At 48.4% G+C, this 26797-nt stretch overlaps 2 protein-coding genes and 2 long non-coding RNA genes across 5 annotated transcripts in view; 1 reads left to right on the forward strand and 3 right to left on the reverse strand.

Moving 5' to 3' along the window:
* The window catches only part of ACSBG2 (acyl-CoA synthetase bubblegum family member 2), a gene marked incomplete at its 5' end in the record, with an annotated part of 56068 nt that extends 55820 nt beyond the window's left edge, over positions 1-248 (reverse strand). For both annotated transcript variants that reach the window (XM_081177726.1, XM_081177725.1), the window contains one exon: positions 189-248. The remainder of the gene's footprint in view (positions 1-188) is intronic.
* A 4269-nt stretch (positions 249-4517) lies between these two features.
* LOC308577792 lies at positions 4518-7962 on the forward strand. The gene is made up of 2 exons (XR_014003691.1): positions 4518-6956; positions 7029-7962. It is a non-coding gene; the product is annotated as an uncharacterized lncRNA (long non-coding RNA).
* LOC308577798 lies at positions 5671-9405 on the reverse strand. The gene is made up of 2 exons (XR_014003697.1): positions 9227-9405; positions 5671-9162 (listed from the first exon to the last, which is right to left on the reverse strand). It is a non-coding gene; the product is annotated as an uncharacterized lncRNA (long non-coding RNA).
* Positions 9406-11492: 2087 nt separating this feature from the next.
* The window catches only part of MLLT1 (MLLT1 super elongation complex subunit), a 30443-nt gene continuing 15138 nt past the window's right edge, over positions 11493-26797 (reverse strand). The window contains exons 7-12 of the mRNA XM_081177822.1: positions 22387-22474; positions 18849-18960; positions 16546-16645; positions 14783-14854; positions 13442-13513; positions 11493-12008 (exon numbers count right to left, since the gene is read on the reverse strand). Of these exons, the coding sequence (XP_081033948.1) occupies positions 11880-12008; positions 13442-13513; positions 14783-14854; positions 16546-16645; positions 18849-18960; positions 22387-22474 (573 nt within the window). The 3' untranslated portion in view covers positions 11493-11879. The remainder of the gene's footprint in view (positions 12009-13441; positions 13514-14782; positions 14855-16545; positions 16646-18848; positions 18961-22386; positions 22475-26797) is intronic.

Genomic DNA, 26797 nt, shown 5'->3' on the forward strand with positions numbered 1-26797 from the left:
CTTATTTCCTCCCAAACATTTATGGTTATTAATTGAATTTGTCTGTATTTTAAATCCCTCCTCCCGTAGAGGCAAATGAAGCACACAAAATTGTCCCCAGCTCCAAAAAGTACACATTCCACTCCACAAACCTCCCCCACCCGCAAAAAAGGAGGAAAAACTGAGCTAAATCTCCCTCCCTCTCTTACCTGCCGTGTTGAGAATAGCTTCTGCCGCAGAACAAGCGGCGTGCGCGGCCCCTTTTAAAGGCTGGAGGCGTGGCCTGTAAAGCGGGGGGCGTGGCCTCCAGTTCCACATCTGCCGCTGCCTTTGCCATTGGCTGGAGGGCGGGCGCGCGAGGCAGGCGGCGCCATCTTGGGAGCGGGCGAGAGGCTCAGCTGCGCCTCATTCACCAGCCGGCGGCCACGCCCTCCTTCTGCGCACGCGCGAGCGCCTCTTTATGTACCGCTGCCGAGTAACCCCCGGTCATTGACCTCCCCGGTTAGCTGAATGAATGAGTGGATGAATGGGCGAGCGGCTGGCAGCGAATGAATGGGAAGCTCGCCGCCACGTGTCTCTAGATTGTGGCTCCTGGACGAGGGGGGCGGGGGAATGAAGGGGGATGAAAACCGGAGGCGGGAGACCAGTTTTAAGTATAAGGCTAGTGGCCCGCGGAACTCCTGGCTGCGTGATGCGGCGGTAGTGGTTGCTGCAAGCCTAATAATAATTAATAATAATTAATACCCCGCCCATCTGGCTGGGCTTCCCCAACCACTCTGGGCGGCTTCCAACAAAATATTAAAATACATACTGCACAAAACATTAAAAGCTTCCCTGTATGCTACAATTTGTTTATTTTGTGAGGTCTTTCTTTAAATTGTATTTTAACCAACTGGTTTTTTATTATTGGTTGTTAGCCGCCCTGAGCCCGGTCTTGGCTGGGGAGGGGGGGTATAAATAAAAAATTATTATTATTTATTATTATTGCAAGACTCTTTCACAAAACGCCCGGAACTAACTAAAAAACAAACGAAAGCAGTAGCAGCTGAAGTTTTATTGATTCCCCCCCCCCCAAGCGCAGTGCAGATTCTCCCCACCCGCCCCTCCAAGCTAAATGGTCTCATCCATGGGCGTTGCGGGGGGGGGACTGCCCCCCGCTAGATAAAGTGAAACGATAGAAATAATATTTAAATACTTAACTGAGCAGTCACGTCGGTTCTGCCCCCACCCCCCCGCCAACAAAATTCCTGCCTACGCCCATGGTCTCATTTACTATATGATATCCGTATTCAAACGATTGTTCAAGGTGGGAGGCGGCATTATTTTCCGCAGAAATACCCGCTATCTTCCAGTGAAATGATCGTAATAGGAAACCCGCTCCCCCAAGAAAAATAATGTTGTTATGGGCACGGTAAGAGTCCCTGTTGTATCCTGTTGTGAAGGGCAATATATGATGGGAGTTTTCTCTCGGAAACATTTATTGCACTGTATTTAATCACCTGCTGCTTTTTTAAAAAAGGTAAAAGGTAAAGGGACCCCTGACCATTAGGTCCAGTCGTGAATGACTCTGGGGTTGCGGCGCTCATCTCGCTTTATTGGCCAAGGGAGCCGGCGTACAGCTTCCGGGTCATGTGGCCAGCAGGACTAAGCCGCTTCTGGCGAACCAGAGCAGCGCACGGAAACGCCGTATACCTTCCCGCTGGAGTGGTATCTATTTATCTACTTGCACTTTGATGTGCTTTTGAACTGCTAGGTTGGCAGGAGCTGGAACCGAACAACAGGCGCTCACCCCGTCATGGGGATTCGAACCGCTGACCTTCTGATCGGCAAGTCCTAGGCTCTGTGTTTTAACCCACAGTGCCACCCGCCTCCCTTTAAAAACAAAGCCCTTACTAAATGGTTTATTATTTTAAAAAAACCAAAACCATTTTGCAATTGTTATTTAAAAATATTTAACAATGTTGCTGTTTTAAAGAGCAGAGTACAGACTTTGGCTATCATTATTAACAGGCTACTTTGTGGATTAGTTAGAGCAAAACACCCACAAAGCCCCTTGTGACTCATTGCCTTAGCCAGGCAGGCTTCTGGGAATCGCCAGCAGACTGTAGAAGATGAGGAAATCTCCACTGAAGGTTGCCTGGCTGATTGTTTTGGTCTTCCTGTCCAAACTCTTCTGTGATCCATGCAACGGTCACCTCCAGGCTTGACTACTGTAATTCGCTCTACGCGGGGCTGCCCTTGAAGCTGTCCCAGAAACTCCAGCGGGTGCAGAATGCTGCAGCGAGGCTCCTCACGGGGTCTCTGCCATGGGAGCACATTCACCCAGTGCTTTTCAGGCTGCATTGGCTCCCGGTAGAGTACAGGGTCAGATTTAAGGTGCTGGTTTTGACCTTTAAAGCCCTTCACGGCCTAGGACCCTCGTACCTACGGGACCGCCTCTCCCGGTATGCCCCACGGAGAGCCTCAAGGTCCATGAATAGCAACACCCTCGAGGTCCCAGGCCCTAAGGAAGTCAGATTAGCCTCAACCAGAGCCAGGGCCTTTTCAACACTGGCTCCCACCTGGTGGAACGCTCTGCCTCATGAGACCAGGGCCCTGCAGGATCTGATTTCTTTCCGCAGGGCCTGTAAGACAGAGTTGTTCCGCCTGGCCTTTGGCTTGGAGCCAATTTGATTCCCTCCCGCTCTTTCTTTTTTCCTTTTCCTTTCTCCTCCTGCGATGAGGCTACATTTTAATATTTCAATATTTTAATGTTGTATTTTAATTTTGTTTTTAAGTTGTAATCATTCAACTTATTTTTATTATTGCTTGTAAGCCGCTCTGAGCCCGGCTTTGGCTGGGGAGGGCGGGGTATAAATAAAAATTATTATTATTATTATTATTATTATTATTATTATTATTATTATTATGGCCCAGGTCTCACAGCTGTGGGCAATTGCATCCACATTGCACATATAACAGTTTCAAAGCACATGGTTTTCGTCCCCGTCTCGAGAACTGTTTACCCCTCACGGAGCTACAATTCCCAGCATCTTCCGCAAACTAAAATAGCCAAGATTCTTTGGGGGGGAGCCCAGTGTGCTTTAAATGTGTATTAAACGAGAAAAGGTTTGAGCAGAAACACTTTGGAAGTTGGGGTGGGGAGTCAACTCATGAAACAATGTGTAGATTATAGTGAAAACGTTTGAAAAATAAAAATAAAAATACAAAAAAATAAAAATGTATGACATTGATGATGTTTGTTCAAGCCCCAACCAGGTGGGTGGGCGGGAGATAGACTTTGGGATTTTAGCATTTATGAGTAATATTTGGACAGCCTTTCAGGAAAGGCTAAATTTAGCCAGAACGTTACCAGTTTATAAACCATTAAGACTTGCTGGAGGTTTATTTTATTTTCCACCTTCATTTTGAAACTTCAAGGCAATTGTATCTCACGATTAAAAAAAAAAGAGTTGGGAAATTTGGGGAGAATATTCCCACAAACTGTTCTGCAACTTGATTTTTGTGTGTGTGAACTGCCCTGAAATCTACGGGTATAGGGCGGTATACAAGTTTAATAAAAATAAATAAAATCTGCTGCCCCATTGAATCCTGCCGCCCGAGGCAGTTGCCACACCTTGCCTCATGGGTGGGAACTCCGATGAATTTTATGCTTCAGTGTTAATGGCAGAGTCAAACACTGAGACGCAGTTCAAAACCAAGGCACAACTGTTGCAGGGAAGATGAGTTGAGTCACAATGATCTGTATCTTCCAACTATCTCAGATTGTTCATGGAGTTTGTCATGCTCATAAAAGGCACAATCTCTCTCTCTCTGTGTGTGTGTGTATGTTATAGCGGGAAGGTAAACGGCATTTCCGTGTGCTGTGCTGAAGCCGGCTCGCCAGAGCAGCTTTGTCACGCTGGCCACGTGACCCGGAAGTGGCTCCGGACAGCGCTGGCCCCCAGCCTCTTAAGTGAGATGAGCGCACAACCCTAGAGTCGGACACGACTGGCCCGTACGGGCAGGGGTACCTTTACCTTTATGTGGGCGAGAAACCATTGCTTGAGAGAGCCAGTGTGGTGCAGTGGTTAAGAGCGGTGGTCTCGTAATCTGGTGAACCGGGTTCGCTTCCCTGCTCCTCCACATGCAGCTGCTGGGTGACCTTGGGCCAGTCACACTTCTCTGAAGTCTCTCAGCCCCACGCACCTCACAGAGTGTTTGTTGTGGGGGAGGAAGGGAAAGGAGAATGTTAGCTGCTTTGAGACTCCTTAAAGGGAGTGAAAGGCGGGATATCAAATCCAAACTCTTCTTGAGCGCCAGCTACTGTACGTTCTGCCTGGGCTCTGCTTAGGTCCCATTTCTCACACAACCAAGATGGCTGCCTTCCGTTCCAAGTTATGGGATGTTGTTAGCAGAGGCGAGAAGCACCGTTCCCCCCACCCCTTTTCAGGTTTTGCATCCTCCACAATGCGACAGACCTACTAGCATTGTTCCGGGACAGCGTGTGTTTTTGTGTAGAGAGTGGGAGAGAGAAAGGATGGTGGCAGATTTTTCAGAGGTGGCCACCTTCACAAACATTTCTAAGAAAAATGTACTCCAAGAAATTTGGAACACACAGGAAGAGATGGGTGGGAACTTATGGGGGAAGTAGAGTCCAAAGGAAACAGGCTCCAGCTGAAGCTCTAGGTCACGGGTAGGCAAACTAAGGGCCGGGGGCCAGATCCGGCCCAATCGCCTTCTCAATCTAGCCCACGGACGGTCCGGGAATCAGCGTGTTTTTACATGAGTAGAATGTGTGCTTGCATCTCTGGGTTATTTGTGGGGCATAGGAATTTGTTCATTTCCCCCCCTTCAAAATATAGTCCAGCCCCCCACAAGGTCTGAGGGACAGTGGACCGGCCCCCTGCTGAAAAAGTCTGCTGACCCCTGCTCTAGGTGGTGGTGGTGGTGGAAATGGAGACCATCAAGAGAAACATCACAAAAAATGCCGCCGCTTGTGACTCTCTCACCTTTATTTCATGTTTTCTTTTTCCTATAAAACTCCTCCATAAATTTCACAAATTTAACAAAACAAAAAAAAAGGCGTAAAAGTCAGGACAAAAAAACCCCCCAATCCCTTAACTTATTACAAACATTCCCCCACCCCCACCCCTCCCGCCTTTCCAGGTTTCATTTCGGAATAATGGGCTAGGGTTCATTTATTACACCAGACCAAAGAAATTCCCTTCCCCGCCCTCCCCAGCCCCAAAGTACTTTTAATATCCTCTGTACATAGACCAGGTATTTAATACCTTTGCTTCCAGCAGAAGACAGCCTTAAAAAAATTACACACCAGCGAGAGGATCAAGTACTCCGTCGCTTCCTTCAAGAGTGCAAAACTCCCACCTCTTTTTTTTTGTTTTGTTCTCAAGGCCTTTACACACTCATGACACCCCCAGCCAATTAAAATTAGATATATGTTATGACTATTCAAGGAGCATGGTTAGGGATATGTGTACTTTACAATAAAAAGGGAGGGGGAAATCTGAATACTGCAACCTGTATACATTATATGCAATTTTTCTTAATTAATTTGCATATTCTTCTGGTATTGCTAATCAGGGGGAGTGGCAAAGAGATATGAAAAGCCCCTCCCGTAACCACAGGAAACCTTAGCTAGCCCTCACCACCTACTGGTAAGAATACGAACTGGAATCTTGCCGGTTTTAACTTTATTTTTTGGAAAAAAGGAAAGTCCTGAGATTCTCAGGAAGATTAATTCCGGAACCGACAGCACCTTTCAAACTCAGTTCTGCTCCAGCACGAAATGGCAGTGGACACACAACTTTTAACATGACGGACAGATCTTCCTAGGATGCTTCGAAGACCAGAAGCACCTCCGGTGGCGCTCGGGGAGTGCAGATCTGGCCATAATTAAAAACACTTTAAAAATCCTATTTCTTTCCATGGGTGGGCGCACCTCCCCTGTCGAAGTAGCAGCGGTGTTTCAAAAAACATCACCAAAGTAGAAACAGACTGGGGGGCACTTTTGGCTTGCTGTTTGGACAGAACATGGGGGTGGGGGGCAAACTTCACGGAGGGCAGAACTTTTTTTTGGAGACGGGTCCCACTTTGAGCGATGAACTCAGACCCTCATCTCTTCCCAACAGCTGGGGGGAGAGGACAGAACAGCTGAAATGGGTAACGGAACAGCTGCGTCTCTCTCGGCTGGTTCCAAGGTTCTTGTGGCTAAAATGCTTCCTGTAAGTCATGGGTACCGCAGATGGAAGCTCTCTAAATCTCTGCTGAGTACCAGGAATGGACACCAGGCCTGCGGGGAAACCCAAACGAATTTGGAGCACAAATCTTTCCTTCTGCCTGGCACATTTAAAAAGGGGAAGTCTGGGGGGAAATGGGGGGTGTGTGGAACCAAACACTTTTGAAATATTTGTTCTGAGCAGTAGCTAAAATTAACGCTTGTTGCATTAAAAAGGGTGTCCCCCCTCTGAGCTTTCCCCACTAGAAACAAAACATTCCTTCCATTTCTACCGTTCCTCAGCTCAAGCAGAACTTGCACTCTGGCTGAATTGCACCCTCAGTTTGTTCCTATTTTCATTTTCAGTCCTATTTGCTAAGTGGCAAAAAAGAGACCAGGCTTAAAAAACAGTCTGGTAGATGAAGCCAAGCTGCGAGACCAGCCCACCAATTTCATCGGTTAGCCTTGGGAGGCAGCCAGCTGAAATGGCACAGCTACTGGGGCCTGACATAAGGCCAGGTTGCTCCCCCCTCAAATCACAGAAGGCCGGGATCTCATCTGACATGGCAGAGAGTCTCAAAGGCCAAACTTCATCTACCGTATTTTTCGCTCTATAAGGCACACTTTCCCCCCTTCAAAAATTAAGGGGAAATGTGTGTGCGTCTTATGGAGCGAGTGCAGGCTCCTTGGCTTCAGCGATAGCAACGCGAAGCCTCCGAAGCGCAGAGGGAGAGCTCCCCCCGCGCTCCGGAGGCTTTGCGTTGCTTTCGCTGAAGCCGCCTGAAGCCCCCGGAGCACAGCAGGAACTCCCGCTGTGCTCGGGGGGCTTCAGGCAGCTATCCACAAGCCTTCGGAGCGCAGCAGGAGTTCCCGCTACGCTCTGAAGGCTTACGGATAGCCGCCTGAAGCCCCCAGAGCGCTTCCCTCATGCTCTCCAGGCTTCGCTGGAGAGGCGCTGCACAGTTTTCCCTCTCTGCGCAGCGCCCCTTCAGCGAAGCGGGAGGAGAAATGGAAGGGGCTCCGTTTCTCCTACCGCTTCGCTGAAGGGGCGCTGAGCAGAGGGGGAGAATTTTTCCCCCTGTTCTTCCCCTCCTATTGTCCGGTGCATCCTATAGAGCAAAAAATACGTTATTTCCTATTATCTGAGCGCCTCCAAAGCTCCGCATGACTGTAGGGGCTGACTCCTTTCTTCCGTGCCACACTTGTCAGAATAATATACATGTGCTCAGCGCTTCCAAGCGTATTTATTTATTTCATAAAACCGTGTACACCACTGGATTGTAAAAACCTCAGAGTGGTTTGTGGACCCGTGAAACAAGTCTTTACGTTGCCACTCTACAGTGTTGCATTTCTGCTTTTAAAAGAGAGCCCTTTATCGCCCCAGACCTACCCGTTAAATCTTAGCAGCGCACAGATGGCTTAAGAACCTCCAGATTGTAACACTGCCACAGGGGATCATACAAGCAACCGTTTAGATGCCTGAATCAGGTACTGTGCAGCTGTTAACACTGAAACGTATCTATAATAATTATTTGAATGGAAAACGGAAAGAGCCCATGCTTATAGCTGTAGGGTTTTGTGCTCCGAGATGTATAGAATTCATTCCAGACTCTTTTTAAAGTGGCAGCATTGCATATATTTTGCTTTCCCCCAAATTCCTCTTAAAAACAAAACAAACGGGGGAAATAGCTTTCAAGTCTCTAAAATTTCCACATCTACTGAAAACACTTCCTTCCCCCTCCCCACCCATCCCACAGCTTTAAAACTCCTAACATCTCACATCTACTTAACACCATTGGGCCAAAATGAAGAGGACAAGCAGAATACGAAGATTTAGGTGGAGAGAGAGAGAGAGAGAGATCGGGTTTGCCCAACCAAAAAACACCATCCATTTTAACCATTCCCCGAAACAGGCCCTTTAATACAAAAACCGAAAGACAGGTAACAGACTTAAAGCGCTGTCAGTTTCAAGGAACGAAAGAGGAGGGGGAGGAGAGAGAGAAAGATTCTAAAGAAGACACCCCTTTGGAAAGACCCCCCCCCATTCCTCACTACGCTTCCCTTTGGGACGATTTTTCAGACGCCAGAGATAGGTAAAACCATCCAGTCTCCCCATCTGTGTTACAGCTACCCATGGACGCTCTCACTCAAGACACACACACACACAAGAACACCACAATGGACTCACAAACACAGCAGCCATTCTAAGAGAAAGAATCTACAACGGAATGATGGAGGAGGAGGAAGATGGAACACCAGTATCATAAAACCCCAAGTCTGCGCAACCAGCATTTGGGCTCCAGTCCCAGCTGTAAAGCCTCAAAGGCTTTTGGAAATAAAAAGGAGTAGGAGAGGAGGTTGGGGGAGAAAAGGAAGGGGGTGGAAATCAGATCACAAGGGAGTCCTTTGGTGACCAAAACAGCTACAAGGGGCACCAATGGGGCGAGAGGAAGTGGGGGGTCGTTCTTTAAAAAACAAAACCTATAAAATACATTTTTAAATAGTGGAAGAAAACACCCTCCCCAACCTCTTACAAATGTTCATTCCGCACCCCCCTGAGCGATTAATACTTAAGTTTCGGGCGAGGCTGCCCTGACCAAAGAGAGCCCCCACCTCTTCTCGCTCACCCAAGAACGCAGCTGCCTGGCGGGGGGAAACATCTAGGAGGAAGCACGGAGGGGAGAGGCTTCTCCGCCACCCCCCTCGGGCTCCTTTTGTTCTCAAGGCAACTTCCAAACACAAAGAGACAACAACATCTGGAATGAATGGATACTGGCAAAAGCGGAGTGTTTCGGGAGCCGGAGAGAGCTGTGCGGGGGGTTCACAAATGCCTGTTCTTGCTTTGGAAAGGAGGAGGCCTCACAATACCCACGGCTGGGAGCAGGCCTCATCCAGAGGCTGCGCGGCATCCGTGTTGCCTGCTAACCCCAAGCCCAGCAAGGCAGCGTTGCTGAGCTCCAGGGGTGCTGCAAGGTCCTTGTAACAAATCCGGGGGCACAAATGTGTGTGGGTGTATATCTATACGTATACATACACACGCTCAGACATATGTATACACACAAATTTAGAGGCGAGCCAGTTAAGAGGCAAGCCCCAGATAAATTAATTCAGTTAAATTGCATCCCATCCCAAATCATTCTCTCTTCAATTCCATTTAACCCCAATTCCATTTTCCCCAGCAGATGCTGCTCAAGGTCGATTTGCTTCCTCAATTAATCATCTCTAGGTAAGGGTTACGTTTAAAGTTGTTTAGTCTCTTCCATCCTGCCAGGTGTGGTAAGAACTGGTTCTGTGTTTTATTTAAGAGTAGGTCCCCCACCTGGGTAAAGAGTGGTGTAGAAGTAAATTTTTGCCACACTGGGAACCCCTTTCAGCCCAATTCATTAGGCACCCAGAAACCCTTGGGGAACTTTGAGAAAGAACTAGGCGCCCATGCCTCACAAGCCCCCTCCCTCTACTAGCAGCGCCCCCATCAAAGTGGAAGCACCTCCACAAACACAGAAAGCTCTCCTACTATTCTCAGTTTCTTTTCTGTTGGCACAGCAGAGTCTTCTCTGGAATTCCCCAAATTCTGAGGCTCAGAACGACTGGCCAGATACGAGAAGCAGATGAGTCATTGCAACAGAGCAGCTCTGGAAGTTGGCATTTTATAAAGACAAACAAGATCACGCGGACAAGAAGTTAAAAAAGGAAAGCTCAAAACAGGATTTGGGGTCAACATGACCTAACGCAGATCAGCTTATTGCCACATAAGAGTTGTAACTTTTGCATGGGGTGGGGGAAGTGGGGAAGGAACCCAGAAGAGACTAAGACTGGCAGGTTAAAAAAACACCACCTCCGCCCCCGCAACACAACTAGCGTGACTCAACACACAAGCCGCAAAGCCCCCCCCCCCCAGCACTCATTTTAGGACTCCTAAGAGAGCTCAAAGCGAAATCTTCTGGCCACCCCCCCATCCCACCTGCCGCAACACAAAAAGCGTCAACACCACCACCAGTAGTCCTGTAACATTTGGCAAAAGATTTAAGACTCTGGTTTGGAAGGTAAGCTGCGCCTCCAAAATGCTAAAACCGTGTGTGTTTGCGTGTGGGGGTGGGGAGTTTCTGCATACTTCAGGGTCCTCCCCCTACCGGATACACCCCCTGCACCAAAACTTAGCCAAGCAAGGAATACTGACAAATATTCCAATTAGTGTTGTCCAGCACCTGCCAAAGTTTGTTTTCGAAACCGTGCAGGTGTTTTAAAAGAAAGACAAACTCTCAGAGTTAGTTTGTCTCTTCCCCACCCCTGGGCCAACTGCTTTCGCAGAAACCAGCGGGGGGTGTGGGTGGGTGGGGAACGCTTCTCCACAAAACGGGCAATGGCGGTAAACGCATTTTGGCAAAAGGTTATTTGAACACTGATGGCAAAGAAGGAAAAGAAGAAAGAGCAACACAGATCGGTCCCTTTTGGGGAACGGAGGGAGAAAAAAGAGAGAGATCTTCAGGATATTTGCTTGGTTTCCATATGCAAAAAAATATATATCTGCCCACAGGTATGTTGAAGAAACAGGTCGAGCTGTACTTTACCCCCCCCCCATCTGCCACTGCAACTTTTAAAAAATGAAACGGAAACAGAAACAAAATATCAATGCCCCCCCACGCAAAACCCCTACACAACCCCTTTTGAGACCTTAAGACCCAATTAGGCCCTTCTTACACTTATATATATATATAAATGACATATATATAGATATGTATACGTCATTCATATATACATATATATGAATGACAGGACAGGACAGCATACAGTAACATAGTCCTTACAGTTAAAGCAGATCAAACAGGGGGAAAAGGAACAAGGCTCTTGTTTGGGGAACCGGATCCAGCACCACATCGAAAGCCTCAAGTGCGAGATGGCAGGCGCCGTCAGCGGGCGCAAGTACGTTTCGGAAATCGTCCCACACGCAGAGGAGCAAGTTCAGGCCGGGGCGCCGCTGCACCCAGGACACAGAACCCGCCCCACAATACTCCACTGGCCCCAACAAGGGTGGCTGTCCTCTGGGCAAGTCGGCTGCACCAACGCCTGCCCTGATCTGATCGGAACGTCTCTCCATGTGACCTGGGGTGAGAGGCAGCGGGAAGAGGCAAAGGGGGGGTGGGGTGGGGGGGCAAGCCTCGCGACGCCTGCAGGCCAGGTTGCTTTCACGTCCGTAGGTTCCGCGCAGAAACGACAGCTGAGTTTTATCCCGAACTTAAAAAGAGGATGCCTCCAACGTGCATTCTTTTTTTTTAAAAAACACACACACATAAGAGAATCTCGTTCTAAAATTTAAAAAGCCGGAATTAAAAAACCAGCAACAACCAAACAACCAAGGAGAGCGCGGTGTCGCGGCTAGGACCAGCGCAGCTTTTACTCTACCAATTCCAAGCAAAGCTTCTGAAGCGGAGGAGGACAGGTCCGCCAAGGGCGAGCGCTCGGCTGAAGCCCAAGAGGAGGAGCGTGGCTGGCGGCGGCGGCAGAAGCGGCGGCGGCAGCAGCAGCAACAACAGCGTGTTCCTAGAGCGTGGCTGATCCCTAAGGCAGTGCTTCAGGTGAATCGAGAGGATAAGGCGGCGGCCAAGGTCCACGAGTCCATTTCCTGGTACCGAAGAGACGGGGATTCTGGTTTCAAAAAAAAGCGTCCCACTTCGGAAGCCAAGGGTCACGTAGCCACGGCCTCCAGGTAGCTCTGCAGCTTGCGGACGGTCGTTTCGTCCAAGGAGAACAAGTCAAAGTCGAAGGTTGTGTTGGTGACATTGAAATGTCCAGTTTCCTCAATGAGATTTACAATCTGGGCCGGGGAGGAAAAGGATCGGAGTGAGACACAAATATTCTTTTCCCCCCCTTATTAAATTTTCTGTTTTACATTTTAGAATAGTCATTTAAACCACCTTAAAATATCAATGACTTCCCTTCTTCTCTTCCCACGGTTCATTTCACATAACATAAATCCCTGCATATTTTACATAAACTAAACCATTCAGTATTCCATTATTACATCCATCAAAACTTATCTACGCAGTTGAATTTATCTTAATGCTGCCAGCGTTTTCAAATGTGCACAATTTCCCTCCATATATTCAATAAATGTTTTCCAATCTTCTTTAAAAGTATGTTCTTCTTGTTCTCTTATTCTATATGTTAGGTCTGTGAGACACCAATATTCTGTGCCAACGCAACGCAGAGAGTTTGTTCTCTGCCCTTGCTCTCTCTCTCACTGCCTGTCCCACTGCGGAAATTCAGACAGGGACCAATCGTTCACACTTTGTGCGCCATTTTAAAAAGCCATGTGCAGTGCTCCCCCCGCCCCCCGCTTCCTTGGTCTGACCCTCTTGTCTCCATGAAAGGCTGCTTCGTGGCATAGGACACAAACTACCTTGGCTGTATTGCAGCAGAACAACAAGGCAATAGCAAATTGGGAGACATCAAAGACTGGTACCTGATGCAGGCCTGGAGATTCTTATCTAAGTCCTGCTGGCAGAACACTTTTCCTGGCGAGAGATGTATTTATCCCCATTAGACATTACTTGTGGGCAAGGCTAATAGTACAGTAGTACCTCGGGTTAAGTACTTAATTCGTTCCGGAGGTCCATACTTAACCTGAAACTGTTCTTAACCTGAAGCACCACTTTAGCTAATGGGGCCTCCTGCTAACGCCGCGCCACCAGAGCACGAATTCATCCTGAAGCAAAGTTCTTAACCCGAGGTACTATTTCTGGGTTAGTGGAGTCTGTAACCTGAAACGTCTGTAACCACTGTAATTCAAGCGGGATTGCTGATTAGAAAAAGGGGGGGGGGGAGGGAAAAAAACCAGCAGGAACTCGCAAGACATTGTCGTCTTGCGAAGCAAGCCCATAGGAAATTCGTTTTGCGAAGCACCTCCAAAACGGGAAACTCTTTCGTCTAGCGAGTTTTCCGTCTTGCGAGGCATTCGTCTTGCGGGGCACCACTGTATTTAGCTTTCAAACTGCTAGCCTATCCAACATTTGAGACCCGTATGTGCTCCCAGGACAGCTTCTGTGGAATTTGCAAGGCCACAAAACTACTAATTATAATAATAACTACAGGTTACTGTTGGATATATGCATAAGGTGCCTGGAGAAGATAATCTGAAAACAGCAAAAGCAGCACCACTCATTGCACTGTGGCAAAAGAGACCGTTTAACATTCTACTCTGGCTTCAACTTGCATCCCACACCAAAAAACCACCTAACATGTCCTTACCTGCTGAAGCACATTTCGTTCCCGTAAAGCCATCAGCCTCCGATGAAGTTCCACCAACTCATCAGTGTAGGCCTTGGGAGAGGGAAGAAGGAACATTAGCAAGGAGAACTCTGAATCTTGAGGTTTTCAGATCTCTCGCCAACAAAAAGCTGATTAATGCTCACTCCCCCCCCCCAATAGCCTGAAGGGCAAATACGCTGCTGCCAGTTCGGGTGGACAGTGGGGAAGGATTCTGTCCTCCTTTGCAAAAAAAATGGACTCAGTGGGTTGGGTGGGTTAGGAGTGATGCCCAGTCAATTAGAACTCCTGTATTACACATGAGCACATTGTGGAGTTGTACAAAGGGTTGGGGGTTGGAGCTGAAACAGCAACGCAAAAACCAGCCGAAAAGAAAATGGGAAGGCAAGTCTTGTATGCATACAAGCAGTGCAGGTATAATCTCTGGCATCCATTAAAGGAGGTATGGGGGAACCGTTGGGTCTCCAGATGCTGCAGAACTACAGCTCCCACCGGTCCCTGCAAACATGACCAATGACCAGGGATGATGGGAGCTGTTGTTCAGCAATGTCTGGAGGGCCACAATTGCATTAAAGCGTCTCTGGTAGCAGAGCCCGTGTTGCTGATGGGCTGAACAACAGGGCTATTTGAAGCTTTGCTCCAGCAACAACAAAAGCAGCAGCAGCAACGCACCTACTCGGTATGAAGTTTCCTTATAAAAAGACCAGATCCTCTCCTTTTGTTTCAAAGGAGAAAAATAAAAAGGAACCTGATTTCCTGCACCCACCATCTAGATCAGGCACGTCCAACAGGTAGATCTAGATTGTGATCTACTGGTGGTAGATCACTGGACGTCTGTGGTAGATCACTGACTCCCAAAGAAGCTCAGCAACTTTGACCTGAACCCCCCAAAATGGGGTAGATCACTGCCAGTTTTAAACTCTCTGATCACAGTCTCTTGGGAGTTGGCCACACCTGATGACAGAAAGGCAATAAATGGGCCCCCTCCGAAATCAAGTAAAAAAGAATCAGTATATCACCTTCCTGCTGCCCAGGGAGAAGCTTGGGTGTGGGAGGAGAAAGTACTGGGAGCTCTCAAATCTAGCAGGGCTAGGAAAGGCAGCCAGGGATCTGCTGCCTGCCAGAGGAGACAATATTGGGTATGAACTAATGGCCTGGCTCTGCAGAAGACAGCTTTGCACATCTCAAAAGATGTGGCTTGAGCCTTGTTAGGGCTGGCTTGCTTTGTCCTGAGCGGCAAAGGGCTCCCTCTGCCAACAGATGGCTTCTCCTTCTTTCCCTCCCTCCCTCCCACAATTTAAATGCCCCTCTCCATGGAGGTACCTTGTCATAGGTCCCTTTCTTCAGAATCTTTTCTGGCTTGCTGCAGGACTCTGGACTCTTCCTCCCAGTTACCTGAAAGCAGTTAAAGAAGGGGAACGCGCTCACAAGCCAGCTCAGAGGGGACAAAAGGCAACCGTTGCAGCAGAGCCACGATAAGCTGCAAAGATTGTGCTCCTTCAAACTGGAAACCAGGCACAAAAACAGGTTCTCTCCCCTTCTTGTAACAGACGAGGAGTCAATTCTGCCCCCCACCCCCATGAGGAATTTTCCCACCACCAGCCAGAGCTCCCCAAACAAGATCGGTTCAGCGTGGGAGTAGGGGCAAGGAGCAGGATACAAGCAAAGGTCCTCATTCAAATCTCTACTCAGATATGATCTCAACAGATGCCCTCATGCCAACCAGCAGCCTTCTTGAACCCAGTATCCTCCATGGATTTCAATCCCAAGAGCTGCATCCAGAATGTCCGCTGGGCAGGGATGATGGGAGTTGCAGTCCAGTAATACATGGAGGACCCCAGTTTGGAGAAGGTGGCAAAATGGGGATAGTGGTTTCTCCTACAGGGTTCTGTACTCTGTCTCTGCCGAGAGGGGAGGTCATCAATTGTTTGGGTGTCTTGCGCCCCTATTTACAAACCCTGCCACCAAAACATAGCACTGACCTATGTGACCAAGCCTTTGGCTTGTGGGTGGCTGCAAGGAAGATATTTGGAACATCCTCTGCCTGCCTTAAAACTAACAGCAGCTTATGCCTGAACCCGAACTGCGGTTAGTTAAACGATTTGTTGAAACAAGCTAGCAACGCACCCCGATTTCTGTTCCTGCCTTGTTTCAACACCCTTACACAGGCATAGGCAAACTCGACCCTCCAGATGTTTTGGGACTACAACTCCCATCATCCCTAGTTAACAGGATCAGTGGTCAGGGATGATGACAAACTGGAATGTGACAAACTGGAACGTGTCCAGAGGAGGGCAACCAAAATGGTCAAAGGCCTGGAAATGATGCCTTATGAGGAACGGCTAAGGGAGCTGGGCATGTTTAGCCTGGAGAAGAGGAGGTTAAGGGGTGATATGATAGCCACGTTCAAATATATAAAAGGATGTCACATGGAGGAGGGAGAAAGGTTGTTTTCTGCTGCTCCAGAGAAGCGGACACGGAGCAATGGATCCAAACTACAAGAAAGAAGATTCCACCTAAACATTAGGAAGAACTTCCTGACAGTAAGAGCTGTTTGACAGTGGAATTTGCTGCCAAGGAGTGTGGTGGAGTCTCCTTCTTTGGAGGTCTTTAAGCAGAGGCTTGACAACCATATGTCAGGAGTGCTCTGATGGGGTTTCCTGCTTGGCAGGGGGTTGGACTCGATGGCCCTTGTGGTCTCTTCCAACTCTATGATTCTATGATGGGAATTGTAGTCCCAAAACATCTGGAGGGCTGAGTTTGCCTATGCCTACCCTCACAGGTGTTCTTAGTCCCCTCGAGAGGACAGGACCAAACAGCTCCAATTCCTTCCCTGCTTCCTCCGATAAATGAACTTCTTCCAATCTTCCCTTGCTATTACTATGTGTAACCTTTCTCCCTTTGGTCCTTTCCCCTTCTGTTTCCTCTGCTCAACTTTCTCCGCTGCTTACGAAACAAAAACAGCCACTCCTACAACTGTGTTCCCCGCCCCTGCACCCCAGCCTTGCGCTCCTTTAGTATACCTGGGCCAAATTCCAGACAGCTGGGGTGAGTAGGAAGCCAAACTGCCTTTGCTGCACAATTACCTTATTGTTAGAAGGGGGTAATTTCTGGTTGGGCGGAGGCTCCCGACTTGGAAGGCAGGAGTCCTCACTGTTGTCACTGTCGCTATCGCTGTGGCTGAGCCTGAAGAGGTAATAATAATAATAATAATAATAATACAATTCCCATCGGACTGGGTTGGCAGCTCCCAACAAAACATTAAAAACACAATAACACAACAAACATCAAAAACTTCCCAATTTTCGCTAACTTAACAGGTGTTATATACCATCTATACATCATTTTCATCACATTTTCTTTTAGGGCATTGCATGCAGTAAATTTTAAACCTTCTTTCCATAATTTTACCCAGTCACTCAGCTGTATATTATACCCAAAATCTTTGGCCCAGTGAATCATAACAGACTTAACCTCCTCGTCCTTCAAATGCCATTCAAGCAAGTCAAACATAGTTCTTAATTTCCTTGACATCTAATGGGAGGCTGTTCCGCAGGGCGGGCGCCATCACCGAGAAGGCCCTGTGTCTGGTTCCCTGTAACCTCACTTCTCACCGCGAGGGAACCGCCAGAAGACCCTCGGAGCTGGACCTCAGTGTCTGGACTGGACGATGGGAGAAGCCTTCCAGGACAGGTATGGGGGAACATTTGCCCCTCCAGATGTTGCTGAGCTGTAATTTTCATCCTCATCCATAGCCACTGGCCGTGCTTGCTGGGGCTGCTGGGAGTTGTAGTTCAGTAACACCTGGAGGGCTACAGGTTCCCCACACTTGTCCTGGAAGGCTGCAAGGTTAAGCAGGAAGCTCCGCTCCCACGTTCTGGACAGGTCCCTCTCTGTCTCCAGTAGCTCAGTGGCTGCAGCCAATGCTTTGTAAGCAAGCAGCTTGAGGATGAATGCCCAGAATGCAGCAACCAGTCAGTGCAGAGCTGAGGTTAGTCATTGCGGCAGCCTCCGGAAGCTACTGGACAAAAGTTGCCATCACCTCTGACCACTGGGCCATGCTGGCTGTGGCTGATGGGAGCCGGAAGGGGCTGACGTCATCTGGAGGGCACCACGTTGGCTAATGCCGGGTGCACACAATCCTGAGCTTGATGGGGTGACGGCAAAAGGCTGCCGCCTCTGCTGCTTCTGTTCCATCCCCTCCACAGGCAGCAAAGGGTTGCATCCACTGCCGGTTCTACTCAGAGCACTCCCAGATATTAATGGGCCCAATTTCATCATATTCGTTCATTTCTGAGTAGAACTAGAACTGGCTAAAACTCGACGTGCACCATGACGCACTCTTATGAAAACCCTGAACAATCTGTTCAGGTCAAATAAGTCACGAAAGCTTGACCCCCATGTCTTTGGTTTGCTTTAGGCAACAGCTACACAAAAGACAGCCAATTGCATCCGACGGTTGTGCTGGGACGGCAGAAAAGAAGGGCAGTGAACTCTGGCTTCTGCCACTGGCTAAGCAAACCAAACTGCCAGGGGCTGCTCCCCCCGCTTGCCTGGAAGACCACCCTAGCCCCAACCACCAGCCAGAAAAGAAGGCTGCAGGGAAGAGACTCCCCTGACTCCCTCCTTGCCAGAGAGAGTAGCGTGTCCCAACAGACAGCTACTCTGGGGCTGCAGGAGGGAGGGGGAAAGGCCACCCTGACCCCATTCATCAGCCAAATGTACAAGAGCTAACAACTGCTGTTCAAACAAAATCACTGGAAGGTGAGGTGGCCCCAACAGTTCTGGCCTTGAGGACTAAACTCCCTTCTCTACCTGTCCCCCCACCTTTCATTCTTTTTTTAAAATAAATATTTTTTATTAGATTTTCCATAAAAAAAAACATTTTTACAAAATTATACATCCATTTTTAACTTAAACCCTTCCCTCAGCTTGTCTGATAATTTTCCGTTTATTTTTTATCCTCGTCTCACATTTCCCAATATTATATTGCACTCAAATACTCTTAATCACATCATATTTTTTAAACAATATTTCTAACAGTAATTTCACAGAGCTTCTTGAAAGCCAACGAACGTTATTTGCTCATTTTTGATATACTCTGATATACTCTGTAAATTTCTTCCAGTCCTCGGAGAATCTCTGGTCACGTTGGTTCCTAATTCTCCCCGTCAATCTGTCCATTTCTGCGTATTCCATCAGTTTCATCCTCCATTCTTCTTTCGTGGGCATCTCTTCCTGTTTCCATTTCCATCAGTTTCCATTTCCATTTTCCCCACCTTTCTTCATTCTGTGTTTCTGTAAGCTGAACTGTGCGCTGCTTTGGGAGACCATGATTGCCTTAAACAAAGGCAAAAACAGCACATAAATAAACCCGGGCTGCTCTCACCTCGCATCCCTGCTGATGGGAGCTGCCTTGACCGCCGGCTCTTCCCCAGAAGAACTGTCATCATCGTCAGACTCTTCTGACTGCAAGTCCTCGACCATGGAGCGTAGAGGCCCTGGGGTTCAGAAGCCAGGAAAGCCAGTTTAAAAATGGGCACAGGACAGGGAAACTAAGGTTCAACGCTAAGCGGAGTTGTGCTGGGCTGCTTACCAGGCACTGTCCATCTGGGCTCTGCTCAGTTCCCACTGGGCCACCCCAGGAACAGCTGGGCTGGCCTGTACACAGGGTGGCACAGTTTGAGAGCTCCCCAAGCCAAACACAGCCTGATTGCAACAGGGAGAGTGGCCCACCACAAGGCCTGTTTAGTTTGTTGTTCTACCTGTCTAGAACAGTAAACAGGGTGGCTGTTGAGCCACAGAACACAATGCAGAACACACATACAGCATGGAGGGCCACAGGTGGGTTGGGTCTGCCCCACAGGCAAGCAGACATTTTGCGACTCTCCCAAGTCCCCCTCCCAACTCTCCGGTTTGACAGCAAAATCACTGTGTTACCATCAGGCATTTCAGAACAAAAAGAAACGGGTTTAGAAACCTTCTACTGTGGAACCTCGGTTGTTGAACGTAATCCGTTCCGGAAGATCATTCAGCTTCTGAAACATTCAACGATTGAGGCGCCATGGACGGTAGGCAATTTCAATGGAGAAGATTGAGAAACGCGCTTCGGAAGCCATTTGACTTCCAAGGCGCGTTCGAAAATGGAAGCAATTACTTCCGGGTTTTCGGGGTTCGGAAACTGAAAAGTTTGGCTTCCGAGACGCTCGAAAACCGAGGTTCCACTGTAACAACAAGTTCCCTGCCTCCAAAATACTTGTCCACAGAGTTTTAAACACCATTGGGAAGCCTGTAATAAATAAACCTTGTTTACATCTGTGGAGGCACTTTTACGTGTGGACAGTTGCTCTGTTTGTTGCACCTGCAATGGTGGTGGTAGTTAAGTGTGATACAAGGAGGAGTGGGGAATCTTTAGCTCTCCAGACACTCAACTACAACCCCCACAAGTCCTAGCAAGAATGGCCAATGGCCAGAGATGACTGGTGGGAGCTGTAGTTTAGAGACATAAAGGTAAAGGACCCCTGACCATTAGGTCCAGTCGTGGCCGACTCTGGGGTTGCGGCGCTCATCTCGCTTTATTGGCCGAGGGAGCCGGCATACAGGTCATATGGCCAGCAGGACTAAGCCACTTCTGGCGAACCAGAGCAGCGCACGGAAACGCCCTTTACCTTCCTGCTGGAGCGGTACCTATTTATCTACTTGCACTTGGACGTGCTTTCGAACTGCTAGGTGGGCAGGAGCAGGGACCGAGCAATGGGAGCTCACCCCATCGCGGGGATTCGAACCGCCGACCTTCTGATCGGCAAGTCCTAGGGTCTGTGGTTTAACCCACAGCGCCACCCACGTCCCAGTTTAGAGTCATATGGAGAGCCAAAGGTCTCCCACCCAAGCAGTAGAAGCTTGGAAGACTGTCTTCAGGATTCCAGGAAGAGAGAAGGTTGCAAACATTTGACTATTTGAAGCTGTCCGCTCCAAGACTGGTGATCACATGGCTCTGCCTTCTCCCTTGGGTGCCCCCACCTGCACGCCAGTTAACCCATCCGTCAGCTTGTGTCCTGAATTCATTTTTAAGGGGGGTGGGAGAGAGAAGAAGAGGCAAGAGGCAAGCACATATGTCAGAGAGGTGATTTGACATAGTAGTGGAGAGATGGCGCTGTGATTCAGGAAGTCCTCATTTCAAAACTTGCATCTGCCACAGACTTGTGGCAAAGGCAGACTTAGGCAAGACCTTTTCTCTAGGACTCAAACCCCACCCGTCAAACCATCCGGGGATCACACTGAGCTACCTTGCAGGTTTGTTGTAGGGATTACAGCAAGATAATGTAAAACACTTTAGAGAAGCACCTGACAAATACTAAGTATTATTGTTTAGTACCAAAAAATGGCAGAATTAATACTAACGATTTGTTTTTATCAGTCAGGACTATCACCTTGACAGCCTCAAAGGCTAGAAGCTTATCACTTATCACCACTGCTGCTTCTGATGTAGACCCACATTTGCTTCCGGTTGTTGATAACCCCCCCACCCAGAAGAGCAGCCATGTTATGGCTCCCACCAGGGGTGGGGTGAACACGCAACTATCTGCTTCCCAAGTAACCAGAGATGAACAATTTGAGGACCTCGACACCTGCAACATCAGGCCAAAGCAGAATATTCCCCCCCCCCCGCCGTATTACTGCACCTAATTGTGGTGAAATTGTGCCAGGTGGAAAGGATATAGGTGAAGCGAGTCAAGCACACCTCCTGCCCTGGCAGTCTTTTGCTAGCCTAACATGGCCTTTTTTGCGAAGGGAGGTGGAAAAAGCCGCAACTTTTCTAAAAATTCCCTCAGGCGAGCAGTTATTTTTGCAACGCTTCGATGACCGGCCATGCTGACTGAAACACCAGGAGCCTAAAGGGTTGGAGGAGGCTAGTCTCTGCTGGCAGACAGCAGCTATCTGGGGTTTTCGGGGAACTGGTGAGGCTGCCGCGTTTATGTCTAGCCAAGTGGCCCGACTTTCTACAGCGGCGGTATTTTAAAAAAGGAAGCTACTTCACTGAAGGCACAGGAAAACCTTGACAAGGGCTGATGTAAGTCAAGAGACTGACCTGGAAAACAGGAAACACTCAGTTTAGTCCCCCTTAGGTGGCCAAGGGCAAGTGACTCTCTCTCAGCCTCAGTTGGTGCTGAATTTCCTCACAGGGTTGTGCTAAAAGATGGCTGATGTAGGTGGATTTAGTTCAGCACCAATTGAGGCTGAGAGAGAATGACTTGCCCTGGACCACCTGTTGTTGTTTGGTCGTGTCCAACTCTTTGCGACCCCCTGGACCAGAGCACACCAGGCACTTCTGTCTTCCACTGCCTCCCGCAGTTTGGTCAAACTCATGCTGGTAGCTTCGAGAACACTGTCCCACCATCTCGTCCTCTGTCGTCCCCTTCTCCTTGTGCCCTCCATCTTTCCCAGCATCAGGGTCTTTTCCAGGGAGTCTTCTCTTCTCATGAGGTGGCCAAAGTATTGGAGCCTCAGCTTCAGGATCTGTCCTTCCAGTGAGCACTCAGGGCTGATTTCCTTCAGAATGGAGAGGTTTGATCTTCTTGCAGTCCATGGGACTCTCAAGAGTCTCCTCCAGCACCAGAATTCAAAAGCATCCATTCTTCGGCGATCAGCCTTCTTTATGGTCCACTGGACCACCTAAGGGGGCCTAAACTGGACGCTTCCAATTTTCCAGCTCAGTCACTTGACTTACATTAGCCCTTGTCAAGTTTTTCTGTGCCTTTAGCTAAGTGCTTCCAGCATTCAGGAAGCACAGTGTTGAGTGCCGGGTTTTATGAACCGGTGGCTATTATTGGGCCAGTATGACAAGCAAAAACCTCACACTTGGGGGGGAGGCATCGTAGGCTTAATTGACACCAAGACTCACGTGAGATTTCCAAACAGCAACGCACCTTGGCTGTGGTTCTGAGATGGCTCGAAATCAGAGTCGGAGCTGGAGTCGGAGCTGGAGCTGGAGTTGGAAGGGCTGGATGGGGCAGACTTCAGTCGGCACAGAGAAAGGAAGAAGGAAGAGAGAGAATTAATTTCAACCCTTTGGCAGAGAGAGATGGCAGCCCAGCCCAGCCTCATTTCTTTTATTTCCCATGGAAGGTTCTTCAGTTTTGTCCTTTAGTAACCAAGAGGATTACATCACAGACTTGGAAGTCTGGTCAACCTTCTTCTCAGGACTTAAGAAAGACAGGGATAAGTTGGATCCTCATGTTGTTGGGGGGAGGGACACAGCTGTAATAGGCTCTGTGGTTTAACCCTGCTGATCAGAAGGTCGGTGGTTCGAATCCCCGCCGACGGGGTGAGCTCCCGTTGCTCGGTCCCTGCTCCTGCCCACCTAGCAGCTCGAAAGCATGTCAAAGTGCAAGTAGATAAATAGGTACCACTCTGGCGGGAAGGTAAACGGTGTTTCTGTGTGCTGCTCTGGTTCGCCAGAAGTGGCTTAGTCATGCTGGCCACATGACCCGGAGGCTGTACGCTGGCTCCCTTGGCCTGTAAAGTGAGATGAGTGCCGAAGCCCCAGAGTCGGCCACAACTGGACCTAATGGTCAGGGGTCCCTTTACCTTCTATACTGCCCTTCATCTGAAGATCACAGGGCAATTTACAGTATAGAAACACAAAAATACAAAGCACAGTAACAATACCCACCCAACCCCACTTTAAAAGGCCACGGATTGCTTTATTAGCCAAAGGCTTGGGTACATCCGATACCTTGCTTCTCTGTGTGGCAAGACTTCCGAGTCTCTTTGAGCTGTGATACTCTCAGTCATGGGTAGGCAAAGTAAGGCCCGGGGGCCGGATCTGGCCCAATCGCCTTCTAAATCCAGCCCGCGGATAGACCGGGAATCAGCGTGTTTTTACAGGAGTAGAATGTGTGCTTTTATTTAAAATGCATCTCTGGGTTATTTGTGGGGCATAGGAATTCATTCATTCTCCCCCCCCTCCAAAAATATTGTGCAGCCCCTCCCCAAGGTCTGAGGGACAGTGGACCGGGCCCCTGCTGAAAAAGTTTGCTGACCCCTGCTCTCAGTACATGGCATTTGATGCATCCTAACTTTCATTGCTAATAATAATAATAATAATAATAATTTATTATTTATACCCCGCCCATCTGGCTGGGCTCCCCAGCCACTCTGGGCGGCTTCCATAAAAACCAAAAATACAATAAAATATCACACGTTAAAAACTTCCCTGAACAGGGCTGCCTTAAGATGTCTCCTGAATGTCAGGTAGTTGTTTATTGCTTTGACATCTGCTGGAAGGGCGTTCCACAGGGCGGGCGCCACTACCGAGAAGGCCCTCTGCCTGGTTCCCTGTAGCTTTGCTTCTCGCAATGAGGGAACCGCCAGAAGGCCCTCGGAGCTGGACCTCAGTGTCCGGGCAGAACGATGGAGGTGGAGACGCTCCTTCAGTTATACAGGACCGAGGCCGTTTAGGGCTTTAAAGGTCAGCACCAACACTTTGAATTGTGCTCGGAAACGTACTGGGAGCCAATGCAGGTCTTTCAAGACCGGTGTTATATGGTCTCGGCGGCCGCTCCCAGTCACCAGTCTAGCTGCCGCATTCTGGATTAGTTGTAGTTTCCGAGTCACCTTCAAAGGTAGCCCCACGTAGAGTGCATTGCAGTAGTCCAAGCGGGAGATAACCAGAGCATGCACCACTCTGGCGAGACAGTCCGCAGGCAGGTAGGGTCTCAGCCTACATATACCAGATGGATGTGGTAGACAGCTGCCCTGGACACAGATTTGACCTGCGCCTCCATGGACAGCTGTGAGTCCAAAATGACTCCCAGGCTGCGCACCTGGTCCTTCAGGGGCACGGTTACCCCATTCAGGACCAGGGAATCCCCCACACCTGCCCGCCTCCTGTCCCCCAAAAACAGTACTTCTGTCTTGTCAGGATTCAACCTCAATCTGTTAGCCGCCATCCATCCTTTTTTCCCCAACCCTGTCAGGCTTACTCTTTTTTCTTTATTCATCTTGCTATTTCCTTACTTTGGGAGCATTCCTATCTTCCTTTCCTTTTTTTGTTCAAGGATGACTTAAGGTGTAAGAGCCAGAGTGGGGTGGAGAAAAACCAATGAAAAATAATAAAAAAAGTATTTTTAAAAATTTAAATCGGATTTTATTTTTAATTTAAAGTGGATTTTTAAAATAAAATGCTTTTGGAGAAAAAAAAAATATCTTTCTAAAGATAGTGTTCAATTTAAGTTACATTATAGTCCAAAGGCTATTCATCAGGAAATAAGGATTTGTTTCAAGTTTTTCATGTGTGCTAAAACCCAGTCTTTTTAAAAAAAAAATGGTTTAACCACATCAGTTAACAAACATGGATACAAATGCTATGTTACAGTTTTTAGTTAAATAGATAGTTTAAATTGTTACTAAGGAAATGATTGTTTTTTCTCCTTCCAATAAAGTACAGCAGGAAAGCTGTCCAAATATAAACAGTTAACTTATAAAACCTCACAATAATAATATAGTATTTCTAATATTATAACCAAATCAGTATTTTTTTTATATAACTGTAAAAGCTACTCTGAAATTTTATTATTCCAAAAATGAAACCTTTGTCTGGTTGTAAATAGTAAGATTAAGGGACGCGGGTGGCGCTGTGGGTTAAACCACAGAGCCTAGGACTTGCCGATCAGAAGGTCATTCGTTCGGCCACGACTGGACCTAATGGTCAGGGGTCCCTTTACCTTTAAATAGTAAGATTATACCAGCAAGAAGGAGTCTTTCTGTCTTACTGACTAGTGATTTAAATCAATTACAGTGGTACCTCGGGTTACAGATGCTTCAGGTTACAGACTCTGCCAACCCAGAAATAGTACCTCGGGTTAAGAACTTTGCTTCAGGATGAGAACAGAAATCGTGCGGCGGCAGCAGGAGGCCCCATTAGCTAAAGTGGTGCTTCAGGTTAAGAACAGTTTCAGGTTAAGAACGGACCTCCAGAACGAATTAAGTACGTAACCAGAGGCACCATTGTAATTTATATCAAATCCACCCTGAGCCCGAGGGTGGTGTGCGGGTGGTTTGACTGGAGCCAAGGTTTCCTAGGGTGGAACGCCAGACCTTCTTCCATGACCCAGTTCTGGAACATGTTGTAAGAATGATGGAGAGTACGGGGTGGCACTATGGACCACTACTAACAATCACAATTTATTACCCAGCCTTCACCCTGAGGTCCCAGGGCAGGTTACAAGCTAAAGTGACCAGGGTCTAGCCCAAGGGTCAGCAACCTAAGGCCCATGGGCCAGAAGTGGCCCACGGGGGTCGTTTAACCAGCCCACAAGCCACCCCCCAACTGAGCTGCCCGCTTGGCAAGTCCCCGCCCGCTGCGCTAAACCGGCGCAGCGCGCCACGGGGGCTCGCTTCTGCGGTGCTGGAAATCGCGTCTGCACAGACTAGGACGCCAGAAATCGTGGTCCACCGAGGGCTCTCCGCTGGAGTGAACCGGCCCAGGATAGGTAAACCTTGCCGACCTCTGGTCTAGTCAGTGCTTGGGCTGCCTGGGACAGCCAATGCAGTGGCTGCAATTAAGTTTTTAATGTCCTAAGTTTCATTGCATTTTTAATATTTGTTGAGCGGCTGGGGCAAGCAGTCAGATGGTCTGCACAGGAATAATAAAAATATTATTTATTTATGCATGTCCTGAGCATGTTGGAGAAAAGAGTAGCTTAACCATTTTTGTTTTTAAATACGGTTAAAGAAAAAGATTTGAAAAACCATTCAGCTCCCCAGGAGCCCTCTCAGGCTGGAATCTTAGAGGGGGGAAGCTGGCCATTTCTTAAGTATTTTAGGATGGTAGTGAGGGAAACCACCATTGTACCTCACCTCTAGGGTTCCCCTGCATTCTGAAAAGCCTTTACGAATCCTAAGAAGAAATGTCAGCAGACTAGAGGGCAGAGAAGGCAGGTGCAGGACTGAAACTCAACAAGAGCTCCAGGTCCAAACAGGTCTGTCTTCAGCATGGATTGCATTTACCGTATTTTTCGCTCTATAAGACGCACCAGACCACAAGACGCACCTGGTTTTTGGAGGAGGAAAACAAGAAAACAAATATTCTGAATCTCAGAAGCCAGAACAGCAAGAGGGATCGCTACGCAGTGAAAGCAGCGATCCCTCTTGCTGTTCTGGCTTCTGGGATAGCTGCGCAGCCTGCATTCGCTCCATAAGACACACACACATTTCCCCTTACTTTTTAGGAGGGGAAAAGTGACTCTTATAGAGCAAAAAATACAGCAATTGCCTACACTCAGTAGACACCATACAGTGCAGCCCTGCCTGGCCTTGCAGGGAAGAGAAAAGGCC

Source organism: Podarcis bocagei (genome assembly GCF_964188305.1).
Source record: "Podarcis bocagei genome assembly, chromosome: 18".
In the NCBI taxonomy this organism is placed as follows: domain Eukaryota; kingdom Metazoa; phylum Chordata; class Lepidosauria; order Squamata; family Lacertidae; genus Podarcis; species Podarcis bocagei.